Genomic DNA, 22,468 nt, shown 5'->3' with positions numbered 1-22,468 from the left:
AAATGCCTTTTTTCTAGAAAATGGGTATCAATACCATATTTTTTTTGCAGTTTCCCTGGCTTTGCACTTGAATAATTCGAAATCATTTCTATAAATTTGCAACATTGCTTTGGTCTCTGCTAAAACTTTACTCGCCTCGCCCAAATTGATGTCGCATTTTTGTAAAGTTTTGGACGCATAATTGATGTCGTTCAATACACTGTGCATGAATTCGCAAAGCAACACGAACTCGAAATTTAGCTTTTTGTTTTAATACTCTCTGCTTCACTACGCTCATCTTTATTAGGACTCTTTAGAACTATTTCTGATAATGCTTTGATAATATCAAAATAACGAAGTTTCATTGCAGATATCGGATTGACCCTACTGGACCATCTAGTCGGATTTTGTTTTTTTAGAGTGGTGTCCGATTCGCCAGTGAATTTTGACAGTAGATCCCAACGTTTGATGCTGTTTCCGAAAAAGTTATACAAATCTTGCGACGTTGCGAAAAAAATCTGTATTTCCACACAACTGCTAACGGCATAATTTATCACCAAATTTAAATAATGAGTGGCACGTACTCTGCGTTAGGCAGCGTCTAGTATTTTGGAATAACACAACCAAAAACGATTAACTGGCCCATATTTAGAACACGAAAAGTAGTAAGATTTTGAAAAACACCTGTTGTTCTGGTTGATGTCTGTTGGAAAAGGTCCTGAAGGCTGTAAAGGCCCCATATCAAGAATTTGACGTTTTTCGTTATCATTAATATTTTGTTCGTGAAGTTTCCCAAGTCATAAGAAGATTTATCGTACACATTTTCGAAAAATGTAGAGGTCTGTGGTTCCTCCAAACTGCTCCAAACCCTCCGATCTTATGTGTGTCATGCACGTTCACATGATCGGCGGCGGAGGTATCTCCAACTGCAATAATTTTCGAATCTTCCTCAGTAGGCTTCTCAACCAACACTGCAGTTACCACATTATTTGAGTCACTAACAATAGAAATATTTTGGCCTGATGTATTTGCAGAAGGCTGACTAAAAAACTTGGCAAATTTTGTTTACTATCTTCTCTTTCTTGGCGTTTAAATGCACCACTTGGTTTCTTCTTTTTATCCATATTTTAATACGCTACAAGTGTCATTTGGGAATGACGCACATATCACTATCCGTCTAATTGACAACACTGCCAACCTACAGAAAGAATTAAGGGGAATTCCCTAGGCATAACTTTTGAATTTCTCTCAACTGAGTTGTCATGATTAGCGTGGGGTTGCAAGTTGCAACCTGTCATACTTATTTTGAAAATGGGAGAAATTTCCAAAATTTCAGTTCGAGGGCCCCCTGAGCTTGAGGGTCCCGGGGCACTGCCCCGCGTAGCCCCTAGGTAGCTACGCCGCTGTATCTCACCGGGATCAGTGCTGCTAGTTCCTTGGAGCAGGCTACATTAAAATACCTGTAGAACAGATTCAGCATGAACATTGCGTGCGTTAGAGATGACAATCGGTCCGTTAACAATGGATTGTCGGTCAGACGGAATGCCTCCTTTGCACAGAATCAAGTCGGTTTATTAAGTATTATGGGGCTCAGAGGTGGCCCCCATATTCAATTGTTGGGCGTACTTTAGATTTTTATATGATTAGCAGCTGTTCACTATTGAAGTATGTGGTTTTGCGCGTTTGGTTTTGGTGTAACCGCCAAGTACCCAGTACCAAGAACTACCGTCGTCCCTATTGATATTAATGTGGTTTTTGTAGATTTCAATTGCCTCCGTAATTAAGGTCGCTCGATGCGTTTTATAATCCTGTTTTTTTCCGGCGCTATTTGTAATAATTGATTGTTTTGTTTTCAGTTGAATGATTAAGTGGAAGATGATCTTGATTTGTTCTAATTACTTGCGCAAAGATTCCTCTGTATTATTAAATCTCTTGTGGCAGATCATCTGAATTATTATAACGAATCTTTCCACAGCCCGTCTTATACGTGATAAAATTGATTAACTTTCAACCGACTAAACTGTCATCAAACGGCACCGACTTTTCAGACTCTGAAATTGATGCAATTCATGGTCTCATAAATAACTACCATAAATTAAATCCTTATTAAACTACCTAGGTACTAGTGGTTTTGTGAACAGTATGTACGTTTCGATTTTTCTTTTATTTTAATAAATCAATACCAAAAACTCCTCTGAAATCATTAGAATTGTAAATAGGTACTTAAATACCTACCTACTTAATTATAAGCCATAAATATTTTACGTAACGTTATTCTAATTTCATATTTATGGAATTATACAATTTGTTCAAAGTCACCACCGTCTCAATGAGAATTATTCTTTTTTCAAACTTTCTTCAGACCGACCCGTAGGTACCATAATATTAATTATTTCGATTTGACAGTAGTAGCCAGATGGTGCCAGATGGTAGCCAGGCAACTAACAAATCGGAAACATGAAACAGAACAAGATACAGAAGTAAACATAATATATCGGTCACAACTAGGAATCGAACCCAGTATCTCTTGTCTTACCGGAACAGCGTATTAACCACTCGACCATTGAATCCTAAGTATTAACCGTCATATTTCAAATTGAGAATAAACAATATCATCTTGCAACTAATTATTCCCAATTTTTTTGACAGCTACTATTTTAATGATCAGTGATCACTAAGTTCGAACGAATTGGTTTGTAACAGTGTCTTGGAAAAACATATCCGATTTTTATTTATATGAGATATCTATTGACTTTGGTAATTATTCGGAATCGCTGGCCACGGATAATACGAAATATTCTTTAATAAAACCATCTGATTTACCTTAATTACTATAAAAAGAAATTGACTGCATTTTGAAAATTTTAATTTTAGCATTTTAATTTTTAATTACGTATTCGTGGCCAGCGATCCCGAATATTTATTTTTTCTAAAAGTCTAAATGTATATCCATGAACAACATTTTCTCTAATTTTTTTGAAGATGTTATAACTAGAGACATCCATTCATAGCTTTAATTTTAAAGAAATGTAGCATTAATTATTGAAAAAATAGCTTTAATTTTGCGTTTTCATAGCGTTTAGGATAACGTCAAGGAATGGGATTCGGCAAGAGGGGAAAAACAATTAAATTAGCAAAATCATTTGAAACTTTTATTGTATTATTGATTGAAACTCAGCATGGCACATGTTTCTACAGTAGACTGTGTCATGTTCGTTCTAAGATCTGTCAATACAAGATTATAACGATTAAAAAAAAATTATCGCTAAAAACACCATTTAGATGAATGGGTGTCTCTAGTTATAACCCATCAATGTAATATATCATTGAAGAAGATAATACAAACAAATCTGAACGAAACACGAAACAGAACAAGAACAGAAATAAAAAAGATAATGGTCACGACTAGGATTCGAACCCAGGATCTCTTGTTTTGCCGGGACAGCGTAAGGTAGGCGACAGATTACGCCATTACGCCATACGCGGGAATATAGTGCGAGCGATATGCTAAAATCAGTGTTGCCAACTCAACTACTTCAAAATATGCTAGAGTGATGGGAAAAATATGCCAGAAATATGCTAAATTCCTTTAAAAAATGCCAAAAAAAAGCCAACATAAATTTAACTTATTATTTGTTGAGAAATAGAGTGATGGGAAAAATATGCCGGAAAAATTCAAAATTACTTTAAAAAATGCAAAAAAAAACTAACATAAATTTAATTTAGAAATAAAATCAGTGAAATAAAATATCAATATCTTCATCTTCGTCTTCTTTTTCTGCATTAACAGCAGCTGATGTGGAAGGCTGAGAGACGGAGTCGTAACTTTCTTTGGTCCCAATGCAGCGTAGTACTTCGTCAGGAACAGTGTAAGAATAACAGCACTTTCCTGCTCTCTTTAGGCCAAATCTCGCGTACAAAATGGCAATCAAGGTTCTCACCGCCAAACGATTTCGGAGTTTTGTTTTGACCAGACTCATTTAGCTAAATACACGTTCAATATCTGCATTTGAATGCGGCAATGTTAAAATAGACATTGCAAACTGACATAAATCACCGAAGGGGTTATTATTAGCTGCATCTTTATATTGCATGACTTCATTCCAAAACTCTACAGTGGAAGTCAAGGATTCCCATTTAATGTGAACTATGTTTCTCCATTGAGACACCAGTTTTTCAATCGATATCATTTTTGTTAGTTAAAAAATTGGTTTTTATTATTTTCATGTTTCTGTAAAAATAAGCCAAATAAATATGCTATATGCTAAAAGCATAATAGTTATGCTAAACATGGAGTAATTATGCCAAATTTAGCATATAATATGCTAACTTGGCAAACTGGCTAAAATAGGCCACCAAACTACGAAAATATAGCGTGGTCTGTCACATGCTGTATCCTTGTTTTTTACGGGTTGATTTTTTTAATTCTTTAAATAGTCTATTAGTTTCTCATTTGTCCGCCAGTACAAATAAGTTTTTACTTATAAGCAAGTCAGAAACACATATCATATCATTTTCTGTTTAACTCCAATTTAGTAATGAAGAATTTCTCAGAAGAATGTTAATTTTTTTGCGACTCTGTTCCCACATTGTCCCATAAATCTTTCGGATAAATTGAGTCGAGTCCGCAACTAACTTGTTAATTGCGGAAACAATAACTCTGGAAGCATTACTTAATTGATTCGACAATAAAACATAATTTCCTTCATAATAAACTCATAAATAATAAAATAAAAAACGATCTGAACAATCAGCTTTGGTAATAAAGGTCAAGTGATCTGAAATATACCGCAGCGGTAATAAACTAACTAATATCACGCCATTTCTCCGCAGGGGCGGGCAGATAGGATAGACTGCTACACAAATCTGTCTCGGCACACACTTCTTGCTTCATTAGCAAAAATCAAAATCAAAATAAATTTATGAATAGGACCTGTAACTGGTACAACAACAACAAACTACGCCAACATTACGTCATCCTTTTCCTCCCCTAACCTGTCTCACCCCAAAACCTGTTTACCACACTATTCTGTAGGTATAGTTATAAACACATACATTGTTGTAGGGTTTTCCAATAAGAGGTATTATTTTGATATTCAATCGTAAAAGATCAATGGTTTCGTTGCTTGTGTGGCACGTAGCGCCGTCTTGTTGAAAGTAAACGTTGTCCAAATCAATACCATCCAATTCCGTCCATAAAAAATCATTAATCATCTCTTGATAGCGCAATCCATTCACCGTAACTGTTGCTCCAGCCTTATTTTCGAAAAAGTAAGGTCCAATGACTCCGCCGGACCATAAACCGCACCAAACAATCACACGTTGAAGATAGAGAGGCTTTTCAACAATAACTCTTGGGTTTTCCGAGCCCCAGGTGCGACAATTTTGCTTGTTGACGAAGCCACCTAGGTGGAAATGGGCCTCATCACTCAAGATGATTTGCATTTGATTCACTCAAGTGAATTTTAATGATTTCAATGCGTTGTTGAAGCGTGTATCGTTCCATTTTTATTAATGGCGTAGTTTCTACTTGTCAAATGTCAAAATGACAGCTTCAAAAGTAACATCTACCGAAATAGCGGGCTATTCAAAATAACACCTCTTATTGGAAAACCCTGTATAATTTAAATAGGTTTATTACAGTTATTGTACTTCCATTCTTATATATATATTTTTAATATTTTAGTTTACATTCTTTGAGTTCTTAGTTTCATATTTCTAAATCAACCCATCTGTGAACATTTATAATTGATCCGTTTTTTCATCAACATCTCTTCTGTACATTATTAATATTAAGACTGTTTATTAGCGTAGAGAATTTGGCGAACTCATCGCTCAGGGAGTGGAAACACGACCTGCAATAGCCATCCCAAGCTAAGTTGTGAGCTACCATGCTAAGGCTGAATGACCTGGGGAACAGTGGTACGAACGGTGCCTCCGAGAAACAGGGTCACATCTCGGAGAATTTAGACCTTACCCCAGCACTTGAGGCTCTGCTGGATTGGACCTTCTATTTCCCTAGATACTCGTGGGACGATAATTGGACCATTCAAAATATTCCTCTTCTGTCGTAAGGGCATTCGTGGAACCAAGGAGAGATGAGGCCACCTCCAACTCTTTCCTTGTGGGGCCTTCAGGAAACCAAAAGGGAGTGGAGAGGAGAGATGAGGCTCTCTTCCCTCGCGGGACCTTCAGGGAACCAAGAGGTAGTGGATCTTCTGTCGTGGGGCCTTCAGGGAACCAAGGAGGAGTTGAGAGGAGAGATGAGGACCTCTTCCCTCGTGGGGCCTTAAGGGAACCAAAGGGAGTGCACTCTTCTGTCGTGGGGCCTTCAGGGAACCAACGGGGTGTGGACTCTTCCGTGGGGCTTTCGGGAACCAAGTAGGAGTGGACAGGAAAGATGAGGCCACCTCCGTGAACTCTTCCCTTGTTGGGTCTTCAAGGAACCAAAGGCGAGTGGAGAGGAGAGAGCAGGCTCTCTTCCCCTGTGGAGCCTTCAGAGAACCAAGGGGGATTGGAGAAGAGAGATGAGACCTGGGAAGACACATTGCGGAACCAGAAGATATACCCTCATATCGAATGACGACCCTGGTGAACTTTATAAAAGTAACAGGGTTACTATTAAAGGAATTATGTAAAATAGGCGATAAAACAATGAGCCTATGGCCTAAGTGCTCACAGGAACTATATCTTAAACCGTCTCCACTCTATAAATAAATAGGAAAACTGTTTATGTACTTTAACCTCTGGCAATGTACTTTAACCCTTTGGATGGGCCAACGTACCAACAATATCAAGTCCTTTTTCCATTAGAATTCAGGCCAAGTCGAGTGACGTAAAAAAGTGTTCGCAGTATACTGTTCGGCCGGTACAGCGATACTTGTGGCCATGTGGTACATTCCTTAAATTTTTTATATTATTTTTTTTAAATTCTACCAACTAAACGTAACCTCATCGGCAATAGAACCATTCGACACAACTCGCCGAGTTGTATAGAATAGATACCGCATTCCAAAAAATCAATGAAAAAAAGAAAATCACCTTTGAAAATCAAAATGGCCTGGGCAGGCCATATTGCCCATCGAAGGGTTAAAAAGATATATAAATAAATACACCGTACCAAACAAACTCTTCTATTATTCTGTATCTTGACACGGCATGACTCGTGTATTTTTTTTATTCGCTTAAACATGAAGCGTAGCGTTCTTAGGGCATCCCCGACTTCTTCTACAATTCAATTTTGCTTCACATCCGTTATACATGCGCATACCATCTGAGCGTACTAATAGAGATGTACTTCCCAACCTTCCTCTTCCCCATCTCCTTCCCCTCCCCACTACCTTTAGCCTCGAAACATACGCTCCAGGGTAGTTCAGAAGCGTGTGTGCCATATTCACATAAAATTTGAAAAAAAAAAAAAAATTATGACTAGATCTGAATAGCCAAGTAGGTACTGACTGACCTTCATCTTCTCCATCTCTTCCATTACGTCTCACAACATATCCCAATCGGGTTGCCATAGTGCTAGTGGCTCTGGGGAAGTTGGGACACTTGTGCAGTGTTCAAATAAAAATAATTAAACATACACTTTTCTGTAACATTTTATTGCTTTGGTACGTGAATTACAATTGGGAGGCATTAACATCAGAATAGGTATCACATTATTTTAAGAGATAATAATCAGGGTAAAAATTATATTGTAATGCCTAGGTAAGAAATCATATATAATAATTTATAAATACATGGTAGATAATAACAAAAAAATTAAATTAAATAAAACACATGGGAAACATCATAAAGTCCAAACAAAACAACAGTCTAACCAGTTTCAGATATAAAAAGGAACAAGAAAAATAATCAAGTACATTTTTTCAGACAAAAAAAGTAAGTAAGCATTTTTTCAGATAGAAAAAGTAAATCATCAGATAGAAAAGTAAGTAATTTTTTTTGCGACGAAACACAACATTTTGTAAAACACAACAATAAATAAGTAATTAGATTTCCCTTCTTATGTTTTACATAGAAAAGTAACCCCAGTACTTATTTATCAGACAAAAAAGGTGAATCAGAACATTTTCAGATTGAAGAGTAAAATAGCACTTAATGGAAAAGGTATCAGTTTCAGATAAACATAGGAACATGGCCAAGAAACGTTAGATAGAAAAAGATCTACCAAAAAATAAATTCAGAGAGAAAAAGTTTTTTTTTAAATTAGTAGATATTATTTTGAAACTTTTAGTACAAATCTAATTCTTGACAAAAAACATCAATAATTATACCTACTACTTATATTATGTATATTACATACGTTTTAAAGGAGAGGAAATTTTCTAAAGGGTCTAATTTAATATAGGATATTGTAAATTATACAGGTTAAAATTTAAAACATGCACAAGACATAAATATGTTTGTATTTTTTAATTAAGGGAAACCAAAATTAATATTAACGTAATATATTTTTTAATGTAAAAAATAATACAACAACGTAAAACTTTATAATCCACATTATGAACACCGATGTCAATTTACAAATGTCAAGTGAGTTCAAAATGTAAAAATTTATAGTAATAATTTTAAAATATCAGGGCAATAAATTTAATTAAAGTTAGGTTAGATTGTTGTATTCCATAGGTCCATATTATTACAAGAAGCAGATGAATTCATTGGAAAATACAATTATTGTCGACATATATAAGCACCCACAACTACTTCTAACAAGAGAATATATAAAAGCTATATAATTCATTATATATATTATTAAATCTCTAGCATATAATCTATAACATAACAACACCAAACATTGATTATAATAAATGATAAATTAGGTAAGTTAAGGTTAAACGTAACACACATTATAATCTAAACGTTCATGTTTATTTATTTATAGAGCGGAGACGGTTTACATGTAGTTCCCGTGAGCACTTAGGCCATAGGCCCATTGTGCTCTCTCCCATTTTACCTCAATCCTTTAACAACAACCCAGTCCCTTTAATAAAGTTCACCAGGGTTGTTATTGGGTATGTGGCTATGTCTTCTGGTTCCACAATCTGGTCTTCCCAGGTATCATCTCTCCTCCCCATCCCCCTTGGTTCCCTGAAGGCCCCACGAGGGAAGAGAGCCTCATCTCTCCTCTCCACTCCCCTTTGGTTCCCTGAAGGCCCCACAAGGGAAGAGAGCCTCGTCTCTCCTCTCCACTCCTCGTTGGTTCCATAAAGGTCCCACGAGGGAAGAGAGCCTCATCTCTCCTCTCCACTCCCCTTTGGTTCCCTGAAGGCCCCACAAGGGAAGAGAGCCTCGTCTCTCCTCTCCACTCCTCGTTGGTTCCCTAAAGGTCCCACGAGGGAAGAGAGCCTCATCTCTCCTCTCCACTCCCCTTTGGTTCCCTGAAGGTCCCACGAGGGAAGAGGGACTTATCTCTTCTCTCCACTGCTCCTCCTTGGTTCCCTGAAGGCCCCACAAGGGAAGAGATCCTCGTCTTTCCTCTCAACTCCCCTTTGGTTCCCTGAAGGCCCCACAAGGGAAGAGAGCCTCGTCTCTCCTCTCCACTCCTCGTTGGTTCCATAAAGGTCCCACGAGGGAAGAGAGCCTCATCTCTCCTCTCCACTCCCCTTTGGTTCCCTGAAGGCCCCACAAGGGAAGAGAGCCTCGTCTCTCCTCTCCACTCCTCGTTGGTTCCCTAAAGGTCCCACGAGGGAAGAGAGCCTCATCTCTCCTCTCCACTCCCCTTTGGTTCCCTGAAGGTCCCACGAGGGAAGAGGGACTTATCTCTTCTCTCCACTGCTCCTCCTTGGTTCCCTGAAGGCCCCACGAGGGAAGAGGCCTTCTTCTCGCCTCTCCAACCCTCCTTGGTTCCCTAAAGGCCCCATGATAAGCGTTCGTAGATGTGGTTAATTTAATTATTTTAAGAAAATACACTTTTTGCAAGTTGTGCTTTAAAATATAAAGATGAATTATTTGTTGAAAAAATAGTTTTGTTTTATAAAAACTCAATTCTTTCAAGAAAGGCATACATATCCAATATTGTATCGGTGATTCAATCCAAAACGAAACTGTTTATTTATATTCATATTACATGGGCGCAAACAAATAATTTGTCTTAATATTAAACATTAAAGCATAACTTTTAAAAAGTGTATTTTGTATTTATATCTATGAACGATTAGATTATAATGTATGTTACATTTAACCTTAAGTACATAAATGGTTAACGATAATAAATATATTATATTTTTAAAAACAATTATTATAGATGTAAGAAATGCCATAAGTTATAACTACTCATTGCTTTACAGTTAATATTGCAAAAAGGGCAGAAGTGCTTAAGTTATTTTGTATGTTCAATTATAACACACATAATATAAGAATAATTTAGTTTTAATAAAATTAATATGTAATGTAATTCAAGAGTTTATTGAATTTGTTATGACTTATTTTATTTATTTAAAATATAATTAATCAACATTAAAGTACGGAGTGAATGATGGATAAAATGAATGAATAAATTTATTGAATCAACGAAATGAGTTAGTTAATTTAATTAACCGAACGATATCTGATTCATCGATAAGACGAATCTATCAAATTATTTAATTGCATCAAAGATTCAATCAATAATGAATAATGCATAAATCGAATTGATTAATTTGTTAACAAATAAAAGAATTAATTAATCTATCAACTAATTAGTGTACCAAAAGAATGATTCAAATAATCAAATGAATTCATCGAGTGATTGAAATTATCAAATGAACAAATCAATCACCAAAAAGGGTACATCAATTGAATGATTGAGTGTTCATCAACCAATTAGGGCATCAATCGAATGATTGAAATTATCAAATGAACAAATCAATCACCAAAAGGGGTACATCAATTGAATGATTGAGCGTTCATAAACCAATTAGGGCATCAATCGAAAGATTGAAATTATTGAATGAACGAATTAATCAAGAAAAATGTGCTTCAATTAAATTGTTGAAATAATTGAATACATATATGAAGCAAGTGAATAAATTTAAACCATCAATGGATGAATGAATCAATCAAATCAACTAAATAAAAAAAATATTGAATGAATCAATCAAACATTTGAAGAATAAATAAAAAATATATAAATAAATAAAACCTGACGGTTTATTTTAATCCAAATTGTGAAAGGGTAGTCCCATTTCGTTTTTTAAATCACACAATATTATTTCAGTTAAGCCTGTGACAGACCACGCTATAAACGCACTCTATTTTCGTGACTTGGCCTATTTCAGTATATCGCTCGCCATACATTCCCATTGGTAGTGTATGGTGAGCGAAATGCTGAAATAGACTTAGCAATGATGCGTATAGCGTAATGTGTCGCCTACCTTAATCTAACGCCAGATTTTTTCACGAGCCATTTTTACAGTAATTTGAAAAGAAAGCAGCCTTAGAGATCATTAATTAATACAATTAGAAATACGTCTGCATGGTGATATAAATGCATATTGTTAAAACATATACAATAAAAATGAACATCTAAGTTTATATGGTATGCATTTTTTTCTTTCTAACAAATTATCTTAAACATAATACAGGGTGCGGCAAAACAGACAGTACTGTTTTGAAGAGCTATTAAAAAAAAAACGGCGAAACGTACCGAAATAGAGTTTATTTTATTCGGTACATCATGCTGTTTTATGCATCAAGTCATAAAGATGACATCAGAAACATGATGGCCCCCAGCAGCGAAATATCGATGAAGGTGATTTCTGTAGTTTTGGGACGCATTTTTGCACATCTCGACGGGTATAACAGCGATTTCCTTCTGAATTCGATCTTTGAGTTATTTCGAAGATGTGAGGCCGAGTTTAAAAACATTTTTTGGGTAGCCCTACAGGAAGAAGTCGCAAAGTTCTACCAGAAGGGCCGCAGGGTGGCGACGAAAGAACGGCCGTTTTCAAGAAACGTGCGGATGGCGAAGCCCAGGTGTTGTCCGGACCAAACCATAGTAACAACTGAAAACGACACAGGTTCTTACCCCCACCATACGGAATGTATCGGCCCTTCAAAACTTCACTGTCTATTTTCCTGCACCCTGTATATAATTTTCCATTGGATAGACTGATTACAGATTCTAAAGGAAACTGATGTTGCCATTTTACATAAGACGTTCAAACTCCTAGGCGCAGGATAAGTCAATGAAATTGATGATTTCTGTTCACCCTAAGTAAGATAATATTTTCGTCATTACTTCGGCCACGCTGGCACGCCCACAACCCACGTCTACACAAATATCTCTTCAGTGTCTTAAACATAGCATAATATATAATGTTCAAACACAAGCTTACATTATTATGTCTGAAGCTCAATGTGTATTATTTATTTATGAACATTTTGTAAACATGTTAGGTAAACTAATATTTTTATGTGGTTTATAACAATTATTGTAGTACTATTTTTAATAATAAATTCAGTATTAATGGTTTAAAACATCACAACACATGCATAAGACGGTTTACATACTAATTTTATAGTAAATATGTAGGCTTGTAAATATTTTTTTTTTCTTTAAAATGTTTATTATATATATTACTTAATTAACAGACGAAGGAATGACGACCTTCCGTGGTTAAGTTAATAGAACAGAATACATAAAAATTAATTTTTCAAAAGAAGCAAACACATTGTGACTTGACATTTTAAATAAATGAAATGAAAATACTTGGTTTTAATTCACCTATCCCAAGTTCCCCTCCTCCACCTCTTGCACACAACTGACACTCTGTCCCACTCTAGTATACTGTCTCTTTCTTTTTTGATAGTATGTGTACTTCTGTATTTAATAGTATAATTTTTATAACTGTTCTGATGATGGTACGGAGGTACCGAAACCGGTACACAATAAAGTGACTTAAAACCAAGTATTTTCATTTCATTTAAATAAAAATTACGTATTAAATTAAATAGCATGATTTCGCCCATTCCAAATGTTACATGCTGAGTTGCATTGTCTTCATATCAATATTATCAAACTCCAATCAAATTAATGATTGTTAAGAATTTTGGAGACATTTCAATATTGTATCGGAGATTCAATCCTATATACTATTTGTGTGCCTTTCTTGAAAGAATTGAGTTTTTATATTGTCAAAACTATTTATTCATATTAACATTGTATTTTCAGGCACAAACAAATAATTTGTCTAAATAGTTTTGTTCGTATAAAAATGCAATTCTTTTAAGAAAGGCATACAAATTAGATTAAATCCGATACAATATTGTATTTGTATGCCTTTCTTAAAAGAATTGAGTTTGTATACGAACAAAGGTATTTATTCATATTACTTATGTACAAGTGCGAACAAATAATTTGTCTTAATATTTTCAAGCATAACTTGTAAAAAGCATTTTTTCATAAAATAAATAAATTATAACCATCTATGAAAGCGTAGATTATAAATTACGTTATATTTTATCACTGCAAGGGCACTCTGTGTGAGGAAAAATCAACAGTTTGGGGTGATGGTCAAAAATTTTGATTTTAAAATGTACATATTTTAATGCTAATATTGGTAAACTAAACAAATGTATACATATTGCAATGCACTCCCCTTGCATGCAAAGTGTGCTGCACCATCTATATTATTTTTAAAAAGGATTGATTATTGTTAACCAATTTACATCTTTTTAATTAATAAATATGTTTTGTACAAAATTGATTGCTTTTATCGTTTTGCATATTTCATAATAGAAAAACTACAATGAGAGTAAATGTTCAATTATAATGAAAATGTTTTTCATAATAAGAGAAATACATACAATATTACTGACATATTTTGAAAAATTTTATTACTTACATAAAAATTAAATAAACATATTTTAATGTTTTATAAAACATAGAAACTATTTAATCTTATGGTTTAAAATAATATGTATTTAGTAGAAAATTATCACAATTAAGTAGTTATTATTGGAATGATAAAAAATAGTTTAAAAATATAAAACATTGGCAATGAAAAGTTATTTTTAATACCATTAATTACAATATTAGGACCGCACAATTGCTTAAATATCGAGCAATGATCGCCAAAAGATCGTAAGCGACAGTTTGGCTAAAATTGCGTTTTTTAATCATAAGCATCTTAAACGGCTAGACGCACCGCCTCAATATTCGAGAATACCAAAAATCACGCGCCAAATGGTTGTTACGGTCCTATGCATTTCATCATATACAGGGTGTCCGGGGGTAAACTTTACTAACTTCAGGGGTAATTCTACATGATGGTAGAAATAAAAAAGATAAATAACTTTTTTCCAAATTCCAACTTTTTTCCCCATACTAAAATATTTATTTTACAATACAAACGATTCAACTTTTTCACCTAAAAACTACCTTAAAACGTTGGAATTTCGAAAAAAGTTTTTCATTTTTTCTATTTCTAAAATCATGTAGAATTACCCCCTGAAGTTAGTGCACTTTACTCCCGGATACCCTGTATAACTTGTCACTTACGATACAATACACACAGCATATTTCACTTGAGTGCGGTACGAGCACCTTTGAGTTTAATGAATAACAAAATGATCCAGAGAATTTCAAGTGATGAAAACATTGATTTCGAATTGACAGACGATTCCTGGAAACCTATAACGGATAATTCCAGTGATGAATCTTTTATTGATCTAAATATTTAAGTAGGCACAGAGGGAATTCAAAAATCTAAGCCACTACCAACAAAAGAAATAGAGTGGAGAAGTGTGCAGATAAGGCAAAGTCTATAAAACCTAATCCCTCTGCTGGCAAAAATTCTGGAAATGAATGTTCAACTAAATTTTCTGAAGAAGATCGTAGAGTTATTAATGAATTATTGAGGAATGGTGAGTAGATTGGCTAGTTTCATGCATGAAGCAAACATCAATCAAAAGAAAAAGGGTTGTTGCCATCGACCAAATACATCAATGGTTGTTGCTAATATGTAGTGGGCGAAGTATCTCACATAGCTTTTCTACTACGGCAATGAAACACACAACGTTTGCAAGAAATTCCTTCGGAAAACTCTTGAAAATGCACAGATGATTCTGCGATATACAAAAAAAAGCATTCTACTAGTACTAATACTGCCCTTGTAGATAAGAGAGGACACCGAGAGCCAGCTAATAAAACCAGCATAGAGAAAATAGGATTGTTGAAAAAATACATATAAAAACTGCCAGCTGTCCCATCGCACTACTGCGTAATATAAGCACAAAAAGGGATCTTCCCAGAGAATTTCAAACATTTCCAATTTATACAGACTTTATGTTGATGCATGGATAACAGCATAAATAATGGATCTTTAATTGTATCACATAAAGTTTTTAGAGATGTTTTCAAAAAAGAATTCAATATCGGATTCCATCTTCCAGAAAGTTAAGTGTACTTATTGCAAAAAAATTTAAAAATATGACGGGAGAGGAGCAGGTTCTGGCAACAGAATCTATCAATTACAAAAATCACATGGCTGATAAAGATGAATACAAAGAAAAATTTTGTCTGACCAACTGAAACGTAAAGAAGCAACTCTCTCCCTTTGTTTGAGCTTTGATCTAACCACTCCAAGCCGGAATAGTGTGAATTGATATTACAGCAGAATGTTTGCTTTCTTTAATGAAAGCTTTTATGAGAGGGGATCAAATAATGGTCATTGTTATCTCTGGGGTGAGGCTGAAAGGAAACATTTTCTAGATTAGATTTTCTACTGGGGTAAAAATTTAGACATCTTACTAGAAAATGCACAAGGAGACCTAGAAAAAATTAACAGTTTGCTCCAATCAAATATCCTAACTATGAATGTAAAAATAAACAGGATACATGATTTTAAGCTCAACCTGTAAAATCAATACTCCTCATGTACCCTTAAAAATTGAAAATAACAACTTGCAAATCCTGATACAGAAGAAATATCTTGGGCTGTGCATTGATAAACATTTAACATTGCATATTCAAGATATTAAAGATAAAATCAGCCCCATAATTAGCGTATTTAGCCGGTTAGCATTCAGCGTAACGGTCCAGCATTTTATTGTAAACAAAACATGTACCAATTGATAATCAAAAAATATTGAATTATTTTTAAAAGTAGCTCCATTTTGTATGATATGTAAAACATTGTTAACGACATTGTACGTGACAAAGATTAACAAATGTATTGCACAATAGCCGGGCAAAACAACCCATTTATGCCCAAAGCAGCGCAAATTTAACTTTTCCATAATCTAAGGCGGATATTATTAATATTCGCTAAAATGTTTTGGTACCTTACTTAGAAAATAAGAAGAAAAAATCGTCTCCAGTAAAATTAAGTTTTTGTTGGTTACGATCTTTTGGCAATCATGGCTCGATAGAATATTTAACATATCTACCCTAATAAGTAAGACCGTGTAATATCTTCTTGTAAGTTTAAGTTAAACAAAGTTACAAATCATATTACATATTAAGATAGAACTACCTACTGGAAATTTAGTCGGTCAGAAATAAATAAAAAATCTCGATGTCCAACATTTTACTTTAGTCCAAATGAAGGTAAAGTTATGGTACTTATTAGCTTCACGCCTACCAAGTTCGAACCACACGTTTAAAAGCAACGTAGTACATAAAAAACTAATCGAAGTTTTAATTAAAGTAAACCAGCAAAATGATTAAATAACAGGTCTGCTTGGTCTTGGCACAGAGCCCACTAGACGTTGACTTATTAAAATCACAGAATATGAACAAATAATGCCAAAATCTGTATATGTATAAGTGAAAAGTAATAAAAACAGAAAAATGTGAGTATGAATTCGTTTACAACTGAAATATGGGGATTTATATCACACTTATGGGATTTTTGATTTCGTTAGAAAGCTTACAGAAAATGATAAAATTTTTGGAACAGGAATATCGATCATCTATAATGAACATTTCACTTCACGGACTTGTCTCGTACACTTATTTATTTCATTTTTGAAGAGCCCTACTACGCTAGTAAACCGCAGAAATTAGGAAAATTTATGACGGAAAAGAGCTTAAATAATATGCATTAAACATATTATGCAAATACGTATTTGAATGCATATAATCCAATTTCAAGTAATAATGCAAAATTATCTAGTCATTACTACAAAACATCTCTCTGATGGTAACAGTTGTCCGCTACAACAAAATAGTGCAGGGTAAAAAATAAACAATTTTTAGTTTTTTTAACTGGAAAATGGCTGAGGCCAATATTGATGAAATCATCTCACAGAATGCAATGTTTGTGCAAATATGTTTAAATTGTGACATAATCTTAAGTCTAGTATGCCCATTCGTTCTTCACATCACCGTTTGGACGGCAAAACCCGTGGCTCGATGGCTCGCTGCGAGCCGGATCACAGCAATTTAGAACTCATAATTTCTTTTGTATTTACTCGCTTCGAGTTACCGAGCCAAGCTCTAGAGTGTTGTACACTACATCGAGTAAGTTAAGTGGGTAAGTGACTCGCTAAACAATGCCACTGTTTCTTTCGTATTGTAGACATGCTGAGGCTCTGTTCAGCGTGCACTAAACATCGAACCAATCTCGTTGAGTAAAACCCTATGTGTAGACATCGCTTGGAGCCTTCGAAGTAGAATGAATCTAATCGAACGTTTAAGTAAGAACGAATGTTTTTACTAAGCTTAAAAGTTGGAATCAGAAACTCAAATAACAACAAATAAAAACTTCATTGTCAAAAATTACTTATCAATAATTCTTTTCATCTGCTTGTTCTGATGTGCCATCGAGTGTTGCGCATTGTCCGCCTTCATTAGCAGCGAGTCCAGCTTGTCTATCTGCGAGCTGACCTGCTGGTTGATGTCCCGACCTATCCCTGACCTCTGGTTCTCCCTCATGGTGTCCAGGTCGTCCAGCGCATTGTTGATTGAGCCCTGGCCCCTCAGGGGGGCCTTTGCGGGGCTGTCGGATCCCACGTAGCTGGGATCTGTGGAGTAAGACATGTTGTCTTTGGAGCCGCCCAGTTTGTTGCGGAGGAGGTCGGTAAGGCTGCCGCAGACTCCCTGGAAATGATTGTGATGGGTTAAGATTACATCACTCTTCAATTATCAAAAAAATTATTTACATATTGCATTTCATTCGTACAAGAAATTTATATAAACAAAAATGTAAATGTTCGTTTGTTCAAATTCTAAAATCTCCCAAAGTTCTTCAACGATTACTTTGAAATTTTGACACAACATGGCATTCAAATACGCTTGTGTTTTTATATACTTATATTATATAGATGTCACCTGTGACAGGTGAAAAACATGCTTTTTTTCAAAACAGCGCCATCTGTTGGACGTAAAAGCAACACGTTTCTCTATCTGCACAGACAGACTGAGCCACAGCAATACATGGCGGGGTACAGCTAGTTGATAATAAAAACCAATGGAGATGTGGCATGGAAAAGTGCTGATTGTCCCCGATCTAAAACCAAATTGCATGGACCATCAAAGTGACTAAGCAATGAAAGTTATGTGTTTGGTGTGTTGGTAGAAACAAAGGTGGGGTGCCACTATCCATAGATGCGATTATTTACAGTAGTATGGGTGAATGATGTTGGCGAAATGTGTTGTGCAAGCGGTATAATGAAACAGAAAGAGAGGTTAAAACGGAGCTATAAAATGAATCTTTTCAAATCCAGATAACTGATAAAGTACCCACCTAACAACATTACTATATTCTACATGACGATTATTTTTGAAAAGCGTATTATTATTTTGAGTTAAAATTTCCATTCCCCGCTAACTTCTAAATACAACTATTAGTTTCAACTTAAATCAGTAAAAGAAACAACTATTTGTGTCGGGTGAGATGGAAAAACACGCACAAAATAGATTTTTAGTTTCTTAGTTTGGGTAATTTTTATAATTTTTGTCTTTCGGCAAACGCCACATCATACTAACATAAAGTCAAAATGATCAAAACAAGGGAAATTTTTCAACTTTGATTAAAAAAAATGGAATAATGTTTGAACCTTTACGATCTTCCCTAATGTAAATATGTAGTTTGTTTCTTGTTAAATTATTTAAAAAACGAACTGTTATTTAAATAATTTGTTCATATTAAGAATAAGCGGAGCATGGAAATTTTAAGTTTTTTAAATTTCTAATATTTCATCTTGGCAAGTCTAATATCACATCTAGGGCTCGAACCCAGGATACATAAAGATAGTTGGCAATAAAAAATGTGCGGTGAAAAAATGAAGACAATGTGGGTAGTTCTTATTCGAAGTATGATACAGTTAAATGTGACCGAAGGGGATAGGGTCCCATTAGCTCAGTGGTAGAGCAGTGCCCCGGCAAGGCAAAGCACCTGGGTTCGAGTCCTAGATGTAACCGTATCCTTTTCTGATTTTTCTGTTTCAGATTTTCGTTTAGAAATCGCTAATATTGTCTTCAATAATTAATTATTTTATAAAAAACTAGCTGACATGCACCCGGCGTTGCTAGGTATCCTGAGGAGACATATACTAGTGGGCTTTTCTGTAGGCCTTTTTAAGATATACAATTCCTTATAACATTATTTTTATGTATCTTGTAAGGTTTAGCCAGCGTTAGCAATGTAAGTACCCGAAAATATTTTTTTACGACTTGATTACAAAACATTGAATTTTCTCTTCTTTCTATAAATATAATATGCATTTATCATACATATATATAAACCTTACGGATGAAATTCTTTGAATTATAGTTAAAACCTTATCAAAACCCGTTGCGTAGTTTAGAAGAACTAAGCACACAAACAGATATATATGTTTTATATATACAGTTTATATTTTCATTTAAACATCAAATTAAAACAAAAAACTGAGGTTCCAGTATCTAAAATATTTTAATACATATTTGCAAAAATTCAAAATTGTAATCGTAGATTGAAAACAAGTTGTATTAATCAGATTATAAATACCTTTAGCTTGTTGAGTCTTCTCTGTGTGCCAGATAAAATGGTATTTAACTCCGTTAGCCCACCTGTAGTCTTATTTAGGTCATCATTTTGTAGGGAGATATCCTGAAATGAAAAAAAAAATAACAATAATTTCAAATAAATCAAAGTAGGATGCTAAGGTTTTCAGCCAATCAAAGGCATTGGGAGTCAGTTGGTTCAGCACAGATGTGACTGCAGGAAATTTATGAAGGGGACAATCTTCTACGATGTGTTCTGATTATATTATTTTAACTCGTCCATTTCGCATTTCCTCTATCTATAAATTTGTTTGTACGTTCCATTTTAAGATGGTGGCTGTTTTAATGGTTCAGCCATAAATAAATAGCTCACGGTTCAGAAAAGATTATTTAAAAAACATGTGAAATCTTTTTGTTTATTTGGACTTTCTTATTTGCATTTCAATATTATGGTGCTTACCTGCCTGAAGAAAGTTTGAAAAAAGAATTACATTTCTTCGGATAAATTGTAAAATTCCTTAATTGAAATTTTAAAAAAATCACATAATATACATGGTTTACATAAGGTTTTTAAGTACCTACTTACAAATCTTATGATTTCAGAGGAAATTTTGGTTTTGATTAATTTATTAAATAAGAGAAAATTGGAAACATACTTCTTCAGACGCAAGGTCTTCTGTTCACAGAACTGTTGTTGTTTGAATTAAGTCTACAAACTGTTCACAGAATAAATTTTAAAAACATATATAGATAAGTACTAACCAGACAGTTTTCTGATATATATACCTGGCTAGAAAGATTTAATACTGGATATTGTAACTACCCATCTCCTGTTTACATGAAAATAAGTAATTTTTTTTTAAGTGACAAAAATTCTTCAAAAGTATTTGCATAAATCAGTTATCTATCCTATGTTGTTCAAAATCTTTAATCTCCCAAAGTTCTTCACCAATTTTGCTTTGAAATTTTGACACAACGTTACATTCAAATATGCATGTGTTTTTATATATCTACATTATGTAGATGTTACCTGTGCAAGGTAAAAACATGTTCTTTTTAAAACAGCGTAATCTATTGGACGTAAAAGCAACACGCGCTATTGTTTTTCTATCTACACATACAGACTGAGCCATATCAACGTGTGACGGGGTACAGCTAGTTAATTAACTAGCTGACATTAATTAATGACTTAATTAATTCTTTTGTTTTTAATCTGATGGATGCCTACATTGAAATGTTTATATTACTGAATAGATATATCGAATATGATGCTTTATTACTTCGAATTGGGCGGCCTCAATTTTTTCATTTTCACATTCAATTCTTGAAGCCTGTGGTTGAGTTCTCAGGAAATCCTCCTTATTTGGTTTGTCCATCCCCAGAAGCTCAGCCCGCATACAAGCATGCTCGTAAGTTCCTTCAGCCATTTTTTTATAATTATAATCCGCTTAACACCAGAAAAACTGTCTCTGCGAATGTTGGATAACTGGTAATGTAATGTCTTGCAAAATTTATTGATTAAAGTATTTTCACAGTTTCATTAAACTATCACGATAACGGTACAGCATTTTCTGTATGTACAATATAATATTTGATAATGTTTATTAAAACTTATTTATTATCACCAACAATAAGTCCCTGTCTCTTTTATCGTTTCAATTTAAAAATACATCAATAATTTATTTTCTTTTAAAGTACGCGGCACTGCTGCCTTCAATCTGTCATTTTTCGTGCAGTGTGGCGATATGTAAAAATACTATTTTAAACGATTTTATGTAAGCACTTTAGTTTTGTATCTAGCAACACTAGAGAAAGTAGTATCGAGGAGCTAGAAAAATATAAGTCCGACAACTTATATATGTGTTTTTTGACAGCGTAGCGAAGTCCTGAATTTTTTCTGAAATAAGTAAAAATAATTAATTCCGGTGTACAATGAGATGGAAAAAAAAACTGTTGTACGGACGATATCAACCGAATTAAAAATATCTCTGTATATTTTAATAAGACAAAATTATATCATGACGAAGGGCACATACGAATAATAATAAAATAAAAAATTGTGATTAAACATTAACATAACATTTACTAATTTTTCGTAAACGTGCTAAATTTAAATTGAATACGTTTTTAAATTCTCTGAAATTGACGTCTTGATATTATATATTAAAAACGGATTAGGTAATTGACAAATTTTGAACACTGCATCAAATTTCGAAGTTGATTTTCAAGTTCTGTTATTTTATCATTATTGGCCAGTTTTTTCGCAACACTGAAATAATAACAACTTGAATAGAACTTTCAAATAACTTGAAAATCAACTTCTTAATTTGATGAATTGTTCAAATTTTGTGAAACAACCCGTCATAAATTTGGAATATAAGTAATGATAAAAATCTTAATATAAAAAATATATTTTACATGATCTGATTTGTTGGAATGGTCACATAAACAGTTATTGATAATATTTTTGTGTTAATATTAATAAGGTTTTTGTATTTTTCAACAACGCAGTTTTATGTTGACATTTTAGGAATTTCACAAAAATGGATTCATAAATATACATCATCTTGGCCA

The 22,468-nt window shown here is 34.1% G+C and overlaps 1 protein-coding gene across 1 annotated transcript; it reads right to left on the bottom strand.

Moving 5' to 3' along the window:
* Window positions 1-17,558: 17,558 nt before the first annotated feature.
* LOC149413366 (uncharacterized) lies at window positions 17,559-21,611 on the bottom strand. The gene is made up of 3 exons (XM_089645159.1): window positions 21,175-21,611; window positions 19,899-20,000; window positions 17,559-18,007 (listed from the first exon to the last, which is right to left on the bottom strand). Exons 1-3 carry the CDS (start codon window positions 21,319-21,321, stop codon window positions 17,687-17,689), a joined length of 570 nt encoding a protein of 189 aa, XP_089501285.1. The 5' UTR covers window positions 21,322-21,611; the 3' UTR covers window positions 17,559-17,686.
* Window positions 21,612-22,468: the final 857 nt, after the last annotated feature.

This window comes from Hesperophylax consimilis, chromosome 22 (assembly GCF_061612785.1).
Source record: "Hesperophylax consimilis isolate HC1 chromosome 22, BYU_Hcon_1.0, whole genome shotgun sequence".
Lineage (NCBI taxonomy): Eukaryota > Metazoa > Arthropoda > Insecta > Trichoptera > Limnephilidae > Hesperophylax > Hesperophylax consimilis.
Note: the sequence above shows the minus strand (reverse complement) of the source record. Positions and strands in the feature narration are given on the sequence as shown.